General features: G+C 42.4%; 1 protein-coding gene across 2 annotated transcripts in view; it reads left to right on the top strand.

The window, feature by feature from the left end:
* LOC117872470 (C-C chemokine receptor type 5-like) overlaps positions 1–8701 on the top strand; it is a 12529-nt gene extending 3828 nt beyond the window's left edge. Inside the window, exons 2-3 of one of the 2 annotated variants that reach the window (XM_034760948.1) lie at positions 3768–3944; positions 4752–8701. In XM_034760948.1, the coding sequence (XP_034616839.1) occupies positions 4763–5815 (1053 nt within the window). In that variant the 5' untranslated portion in view covers positions 3768–3944; positions 4752–4762 and the 3' untranslated portion in view covers positions 5816–8701. Of the gene's footprint in view, positions 1–3764; positions 3945–4751 lie in introns of both variants that reach the window. The other variant, XM_034760949.1, reaches the window with a different exon arrangement.
* The last annotated feature ends 1038 nt before the right edge of the window (positions 8702–9739 follow it).

The raw sequence follows: 9739 nt of genomic DNA, 5'->3' as shown, positions 1-9739 counted from the left end.
GCCCCAGCCCTGAGTCCCCCCAACCCAGAGCCCCTCCTGCACCCCAAACCCCTCTTCCCCAGCCCAGAGCCCTGACCTCCTCCCACACCCCAACTCTCTGCCCCAGCCCTGAGCCCCCTCCCACACCCTGAACCCCTCATTCCCAGCCCCACCCCTCACCCCCGCACCCCAACCCCCTGCCCCAGCCCTGAGCCCCACCCAAACCCCAAGCCCCTTATCCCCAGCTCCTTTGGGTCGCAGGCATCAACAATTTTCTTCAACTGGATCCCCAGAAAAAACGTTTGAAAATCACTGTTCTAAGGCAATGGCTACACTACAGAGCTTACACCAGAGCAGCTGCATCACTGTAGCACTGCTAGTGCAGATGCTCTAAACCACTAGTTCTCAATCAGGGGTCTGGAGTCCCCTTGGGGCCTCAAGCAGTTTCAGGGGGGCCTCCAAGCAGGGCCAGCATTAGACTTGCTGGGGCCCAGGGCAGAAAGCTGAAGTCCCACTGCCTGGGGCTGTAGCCCAGGTCCCTGAGCCCTGTCACCCAGGGTTGAAGCTGAAGCCTGAGCAATGTAGCTTCATGGGGGTCCCTGTGGTGTGAGGCCCCAGGCAATTGTTCTGCTTGCTACCCCCTAACACCACCCTGGCTTTTATATGCAGAAAACTAGTTATTGTGGCACAGGTGGACCGTGGAATTTTTATAGCATGTTTGGGAAGCATTGGAAAGAAAAAGGTTAAGAACCCCTGCTCTAAATCAATGGGAGGAAGCTCTCCCATTGACTTAATTACTCAAGCCCTCCCGAGCAGCGGTCGCTGTGTCGGTGGGAGAAGCTCTCCTGTCAACATAGCGCTGTCCACTCTGGTGCTTAGGTTGGTGTAACTTACATCACTGAGGGGGATGGATCATTCAAAGCCTGTGCAACATAACTTATACCAACTTAAGCTGTAAATTGTACATAGCCTAACTCCCTGCTGTTAACTCTGCTCCCAGCACTTCAAATGCCACATAGTTTGTTACTATTCTTACACTTGGCCATACTTCGACCATGTGTTTAAGGGAATTATGCAGATGGGGCATATTGGGTTGGTGCCCCTATGTCTATAGTTATTTGACAATACAAAAAAGAAAACTGATATGAAGGAACTGTAACACTTCCCGGAGTACCCAGGGTCGTGAGGCACTTCCCCAGGCATAAGGAAGGCTTTTCTGTGCCTGCCATTGGTCAGTTCCTCACTCCATTGGCCACGGACAACACAAGCACTCCCCTCTAGCCTTATGCAGGCTTTTCTCTCTCACTCCAGGTTAGTGATTGGTATACTCCAACCCCTGAGCCCTCCAAGCATCTCCCTGGAGTGTTTATCACTGTTCCACTGGACACTCACAGATTTGCCGTTTCCAAAAAAACAATCACTCAAGCTTACCAGTTACACCTCTCATCACCACTCCATTGAACATACAGCACTTAGAGACGTGAAAACACGTAAAAGTTTATTTAACAAAGTATAGAGAGTCAAATAATAGCAAGTGGAAGTTTTGGAAACACATGGTTACAAATAAAATAAAATCACAACACGCATTCTAGAACCTAGACTTACATATCTAGATACTCTCCTGTCTTATCAGCAATGCTCACCCAAAGTCCTTCCAGTCTTTTACAGCCAGGCTTGACTGTGATTGTCCATTCATGAGACAAGTCATGCTGTCACCTTGCCTCCTCGGGGAAAGATTCCAGTGTATGTCTGCATCTCCAGATGTATCCTACCAATCCATTGTCTTTTCTCATACAGATGATCCCCTGCTGCTATTTATTTCTTCCTGTACATTTTCTCTCTTGAAGATTTCACAATCTCTTGACTAGCATTTGCCTCAGTAGGCCAACAGGCATCTGTTGAGAGGCCTACAATGCCCAGTACACCCACGACCAAATAGAGAAATAAGCATCTGTTACCTCCTGATTGAAAGGAATATTCCTGAGGTATGTCACCTCCTGGTGACCCATCCTAATCCCTAATACCAAATCCTTAAGAATTTTAGTATAGTTACATAATGTTCTTAAATATTATCTGTACATACATTTTGCAATTATTATGATGACCAGTGGGCTACTGGCTCTCAGTAGAGACCTCACATGCCGGTATAGGCACAGAAACTAGGGATGTAGGGGTGCTGGTTTTATGCGGGGTTCCGGCCGCCAGCCCCAGTCCCCAGCTGCTGGCCCCATGCCTAGGGCTCCATGCCAGGTTTCCTCCTCCTGGCCCCACACCCAGTGCCCCGCTCGCTGGCCCTGCATTCAGGACTCAGGTCCCGGCCATGGGACCTGCTCCCAGGCTGCTGACCCCATGCCCTTGGGCTTGTGATACCCACACCTGGGGCTCCATGCCAGGCCCTGCACCCAGGGCCCCACTCCCAGCTATGCCCTGGAGCTCTGCTCTGGGGTGCCGGCCCTGCACCTCTCTCCCCAGCCACTGGACCCGTGCCCAGGGTCCCATCCTGGCCCTGCGTCCCGTTCCCAGGGCTCCACTCCCAGCCCCGTGCCGGACCCCCCCTGCTCCCAGGGCTCTGCTCCCAGGGCTCTGCTCCTGGTCTCGCGCCCATCCCCAGCTATGGCCCCAGCCTTGGCCTCCTTACCCCATCTGAGTTCCCCCCTCTCCCAGAGACACAGCTCTGCTCCTGGCCCCAGCTCTGGGGGGGTGAGAGGGACATGCACTGGCATAAGGGGGGGCATGAGGTAAATAGTAAAAACTGCTTTCAGCACCCCCACTATTAAAAGTGTTCCAGTGCCACTGATTGTTGGGGGAATTATTATGCATATATCTGATGCAGGGGATCCCTGGAAAACTGAGTATCCCCTGTGCCCTCTGCCAGTTGGCACCAAGAGTCCCTGAGACACAGCTACTAAAAAAAGGCAACTATTTCATTGAAAAGCAACCCTTTCTCTTAAAGACAATGACACCTTAAATTCTGATCAGCTCTCTCAATTATCTGCTTTTTAAGATCAGCTTGCTTCTGAATGGGCCAGTAATAATTTTAACCCTTTACTGCAAGATATCTCCATCTAGATAAAAATAACGTATAATACTGTACATTAAGGGCCAGATCCTCAGTTGACATAAATTGGTATAGCTCCATTGACTTCAATGAAGTTAGGTGAACTTTCACCACCTAAAGATCTGGCCCACAAGCGTGTATAGTTCATGCATCTGTAGACTTGCAGTCATCAATCAGCAATATTTAAGGTTTTCAACTAAGTCAGAGTATTTTCATAAGTCTGGTCAACATTATATTTTACATATTTATATGATACAGGTATAATCATGTATTATTTACTGTCAAGGAAATAAAAAGATGAGACTGACCAAACTGAATGTCTCTTCCTACAAATGTTGTTTACATACGAACCAGGCTAAAAGAATGTTATTTAGGTTGCAAAATCAAAATATAGGAAACATCTGCATTATGGTTGCCTATGCAACTTTAATTTTGCCCCCTTGTGCATCCATCTTGTGCACTGACTGTGGAAAAGGTCCTGTGGGGAAAATCCATGGGGATCATGTAATTAAATACTGTAACACAATGTATGTGCATTAATGGACAGAATTAAGGTGCCAAAGGCAACAATAAATCTGGCATTTCCTAACTTTTGAGTACTTGACTTTGCAACCTATATAATTTTCTATTAACTTAGTGTTTTATGTATTTTTCATTTTAGAAGGAAACAGATAAAACAAATTCAGTTATGTACAACTCTAATAATCCTTCTTTCATGTGTATTCAGCAGGGTTTGAATTCTTAAACTTTGGCATAGGCATACAGTTATCTACCATTTGAGCTACAATAACTACCAGCAGGAGAAAGCTATCATCTGAGGGCACAACACATGTGTATGTGAACACCTGCATCTAGAGAGTGGCTCAGGGGATCCTGGACTGCATCTTTGCCCACATCCTCCCAAGAGGTAGGGGAATTTCTGTCCCATGTAGTTCTTCCAGGTGGAAGCTGGGGGGAACAGGTTGCTGTGGCCACATGCTAGGTCTGGGTGGGTGGTTAGTGGGTAGCCGACCTGACTCTCTCTCCTGCTGCACCACAGCTGTTCTAACAGCTCCTACGCACTACCAGTGCAGTGGCTGCTGCTGCTTGGTGCTTTAGGACAGTTGTTCTTAACCAGGTGTATGTGTACCCCTGGGGAGATGCAGAGGTCTTCGAGAGGGTACATCAGCTTATCTAGATATTTGCCTAGTTTCACAACAGGCTACATAAAATGCACTAGCGAAGTAAGTACAAATTGAAATTTCATACAGACAATGACTTGTTTATTCTGCTCTATATACTATACACTGAAAAATAAGTACAATATTTATATTCCAATTGATTTATTTTATAATTATATTGTAAACATGAGAAAGTACGCAATTTTCAGTAACAGTGGGCTGTGACACTTTTGTATTTTTATGTCATAACACAGCAAACCCTAAACAGAATATCATGGGGAAAAAGAAAAGACACTTCTCTAGCCCTAAGGCTTTCTCCCCACTGCATTTCAAAGGCCTAGTGCAAATAATGGCAATCTCAGAGCTTCTCAAAAAAAAAAAAAAAAAAAAAAAAAAAAAAAAGATTGCAATAATCTTTTATAATAGGAAGTGTTATGCAGCTGAAATAGGGGGGTCACCACAAGCCACCAAAATTATTGTTTGTGGTAAAATTCCAATCTTTGTCTGAGTTTTAGTCCATCTCTTTAGTTTCTACCATCTTTTTCTTCATCCAGGACAGAACAAGATGGATGAAGAAACTGACATGACAACCTATGATTATTATACTGGCTCAGAACCATGCCAAAAAGCTGATGTCAAAAAATTTGCATCCCTGTTTCTGCCACCACTTTATTCTTTGGTGCTGATATTTGGCCTGGTGGGAAATGCGCTAGTTGTGCTGATCCTGATAAAATACAAGAAGCTGAGAAGCATGACTGACATCTATCTGCTGAATCTGGCAATTTCCGATTTGCTTTTTATTCTTTCCCTGCCATTTTGGGCTTACTACGTAGCACATGAATGGGATTTTGGAAATGCAATGTGTAAAATTCTTTCAGGGGTCTATTATGCTGGCTTCTATAGTGGAATGTTTTTCATAATACTTTTGACAATAGATAGATATCTGGCCATTGTCCATGCAGTGTTTGCTTTAAAGGCTAGGACAGTTACCTATGGCATCCTCACAAGTGTTGTCACTTGGGTTGTTGCAATATTAGCCTCTCTTCCAGGGTTTATATTTCACAAAGCTCAGAGAGAGTCATCTCACTTTACATGTAGCCCTCATTATCCATTGGGACAGGAAAGTAAATGGAAGCAATTCCAGACTTTAAAGATGAACATCCTGGGACTTGTCGTTCCACTGGTCATTATGATCTTTTGCTATGCCGAGATTATAAAAACATTACTGAGATGTAGGAATGAGAAAAAACATAAGGCAGTCAGGCTTATTTTTATCATAATGATTGTTTATTTTCTTTTCTGGGCACCATATAACATCATTATTCTCATATACACGTTTCAAGATTCATTTTCCCTAAATACCTGTGAGGGCAGCAGTCAGCTGGAGATAGCAATCCAAGTGACAGAAGCGATTGCAATGATCCACTGTTGTATCAACCCCGTGATCTATGCCTTCGCTGGTGAAAAGTTTAGGAAATATCTTTATACCTTTTTCCGAAACCGCATTGCAATCCATTTATGTAAATATTGCCCATTTCTCTATGCTGAGGCACCTGACCGAGTTAGTTCCACATACACCCCATCTACGGGGGAGCAGGAATTCTCAGCTGCATTGTGAAGGGTGTCTAAGAAAAAAGTTACATTCACTTTTGTGGAAACAGTTGTGCAAAGGACCAAAACGCTTTAAATACTTGGCTTTAAAGAGGCCACTAAAGGGGTACCTACGCAATATAGATGCACATGAGTTTTCTCCAGAAAAAAACAGTATTTGTTCATACAAATGGGTATTTGTACATTTAAAAAGGGGGTGTGCATACCTAACTACTTACTTGGATATATAAATTTAGACTTTGGTAGAGACATGTTCACCTCTTTTTTAGAAAATACAATAGATATACCATATTTTGGTCAACTTGACCCTGGAAAAGTTTATGATTTTGTTCTTTACACTAAGACTCTGGGATCATGAATAAACTTCCAACGTACCACTTAAGAGAAAGTATAATTTAGAACATGAAATGAGGTCAGAAGTGGAGACGCATCCTCTTAAACTACCTCTCACATCTTAGTACGAGATATGACACTCATTTGTATTCAAATGTATTTCATCCCACATAAACCTGGTGCTATGTCAGCATTAATTATGTTAAATTGACATCTGTAATACAAAATCTTGAAATTAAGATCCTAGAAAACGCCGTACATTTGGAAAAAGAAACTCCAGCATTTCTAGTTGCTTCTGCTTTTTTGGGGGGTGGGGTTGTGTATTGTCTTTTTTTACATTAAATTTTAATTTGTTAACTATATGGTTCCGTTAAATCGTACATAAGTTATTTACAAGATATGTAAACTATACTTAAAATAATAATTTTTAATCAATGGTTGTTTCAAGTAGATGATACTGTTTCATGGTCAAGACATTAAGAAAATATGCACTCCCCTCCCACCAAAAAAAAGTTTATTAATTAGTACAGATTGATCAGTAACTCAATTCTTGTGCAATATTTGAGAGAGAGAGAGAGAGAGAGATAAGACATTATATATAGGGTTTGAATTGGGCTGGATCATACCAGATAAGTAATGTGGTTGTTTGGGGGTGAGGGAGGGTTGTTTGAACTGCGTTTTTTCTAAATGGGGTTAACTCAAATGCCAATGCTAATAATTTATGTGTCTACATTAACCATCTCACTGCTGATCAAAGCACCTAAGAAAGCAAAAGAAGGATCACAGCTCTAAGTAATCTACTGTATGTGGCATCCCATTTTGATGCGGCAAGTAGATGGTATCTGGGAGATAGCATTTCCACCCAATTCAATCCCTGTCTATAAGTGTTAAGCATTTTTGTTGGTATAGTAGTAGGACATTATCCAGCCATGATTTTGTACCTAACACTCCCAAAGTTTGTAATGAAAATTTTGATTAAATTGATTGCAGAATATAAGCAGGCTATTCCATAAAATTTAGGTCCAGCAAAGCACTTAAACAGATACATAACTTGAAGCATGTGGGTACTCATGTGCATGAGATCATGCATGTGCCTTAGTGTTTTGATGGATCAGGGACACCCTCTCTGGGGTTTCTTGCACTTCCTTTGAAATATCTGCTTTTGGCCACTGTCAGAGACAGGATTCTGGACTAGATGGACCACTCTTCTGATCTAATATGGCAATTCCTGTTTCCTTATGTTTCTATAAAACCCTTAGACCAGTGGTTCTCAAACTTTTGTATCAGTGACCCCTTTCACATAGCAAGCCTCTGAGTGTGACCCCCTATATAACATAAAAACACTTTTTTATATATTTAACACCATTATAAATGCTGGAGACAAAGAAAGGTTTGGGAAGGAGGCTGACAGCTCGCAACTCCCCATGTAATAACCTCATGACCCCCGAGGGGGTCCCCTGCCCAGTTTGAGCACCCCTGTCTTTGAGAACAATACTTTGATAGGAAAATGGTACAGGAAATGGCATTGAAGATGTTTCAAATTATCAGGTGCATTTGAAATCAAGAAATGAAATAAGGAAATACTTGCTCATCCAATCCTTGCAAATCTTTCAAATTATTCTCAGTTTCGGTACATTATTACATTACTGTCAGGCTACATCCACAAAGTAAGTATGGGCAAACTGGAATTATTTTCTAATTCATTAGGTTTTGCTTTTTACTTTCTTTTCACACATTATGCATGAGCCACCTTTTGGAATTTGTGATATGAATTTTTACTAGATTGTATCCTGAAAAAGTGAATAGTAATAAATTAATTTCAATAGAAAAAGGATCATTTTCATGTCAATTGATGAAGCTTTGGAAGGACAAATTCTCTTTCAAGGAGGTACTTTCCTGCATATAGTAACCTGCTTTGAAGGGTTTGTTTTTTTTTAACAAATAAAAAGCCCCTTTATGATTTATTCACTTTTCAAGAAGAGCTGAGAACTTCCACTAATGTCTTTATGAATCACGCACATATTGTGAGTGTGACGAAGTGTATGTAGTCTGACTCTCCAGTCAGAAAAGGATTAATCATCTCCATGCAAAGGGAGATAAAAGCCTTACCACTCTTGTCCAAGATCTCAATTGTGTAGGGAAGAGCACACAGCTGAAGCTCAATAAGGGAGATTTAAAAGGGGCCCTTGTGTCTAGGAGGAATTTCACTTACAGCATGGATCTTTTCTGGAGAAGAGTTACTTAGAGGGCCTAGTGAGCTGTAGCAAAGGACAGCATTTGGACTTATGGAAACAAGTAACCTGATGGGACTACAGCCTCTTCTTAAAGGACCTGTTACTTCAGTGGAACTGGAGCTTGTTTTGGAAACCTGGGACCAGCCAGGTCCCATTTACCCATGGGATACGTATAGTGAGCCATATTAAATGGAGAACAGCAGAGATGCAGAAATGGTGGAGTCTCTGCTACTGGATGGCACTCTTGGTATATATAACTAAAGGATCCAGAAACAAAATAACTCATACTATCACACAGTATGTTTGTGTTTGCAATTCATTAAAGTTGGTTGAATTCTCTGGTTTTGGCTTCTTGCAGAAGAATGTGTGTGTTCTAAAAGAATGGGGGAGGGATGGCAAAGATACTCTTCCACACAACATGTTGCAATATTGAGTGAGCATACAGCACAGGGTAAGTAGATGGTTCTCACCGTTAGTAACTGGATATAGAGCTTTTCAGTTCTGGGCCAAATCCATTCCACCACCATGGATCAATAGTGGTGACAAGCTTCTAGCCAGTGGATCTTAAGCCTCTGTCTCAGGGCCCCCCAGAGGATTCAGGGGGCCTGGGGCAAAGCAATTTTGTGAGCCCCTTCCATTAAAAAAAAGTTGCAATACTATAGAATACTATATTCTCGTGGGGGCCCCTGCGGGGCCCGGGGCAAATTGTCCCACTTGCCCCTCCCTCTGGGCGGCCCTGCTCTGTCTGCTGGATTAAAGAGCCCTCTGCTATGTGATATCACCTCCACAGGAAGATTAGCTTCTGACAATGTGTGACCAAACACTTTCTCACACATCAAATATAATTAGTGTCAACATCAAGGCAAACAACCTATTCAGACTTAACAGCTCCTCACTCATTAAAGGTCTTATTCTGCTTGGTGCTGAATTGTGGTGTTCACACAGTTGAACTGCTGTGAAAGTTGAACGTGCTCAAATGCTTCACAAGGTCAGTTACTTAAAAAGTGTGACCAATACCTAAGATCTCCTAAACAGGGCTAATGCTAGATATTAATAAAATGAATCTTCTAAACTTATTCCTTATTAACATTAAAAATATCTTCTACTTTTCTGGCTAAAATCAAGGGTAGTTTGCTATCTCATACAGCTTTTCGTATCTTACTATTATAAGGGGATGAACTCTAGGTTCTAATTGCTATTTTACATTGTTACTTTTGCCTAGGTCTTAGCCATTTCAAATTCTGAGTTTACAGTGCCACCATGTGGTCACTTTGTTTTGTCTACTTAAACCAAACCTGTAGAAAGGGTATAAAATTCTTAATACAATATTTAATGGGGTGGAGGGGAAGGTGTAAGAACCAAGC

Source organism: Trachemys scripta, chromosome 2 (genome assembly GCF_013100865.1).
Source record: "Trachemys scripta elegans isolate TJP31775 chromosome 2, CAS_Tse_1.0, whole genome shotgun sequence".
Lineage (NCBI taxonomy): Eukaryota > Metazoa > Chordata > Testudines > Emydidae > Trachemys > Trachemys scripta.
Note: the sequence above shows the minus strand (reverse complement) of the source record. Positions and strands in the feature narration are given on the sequence as shown.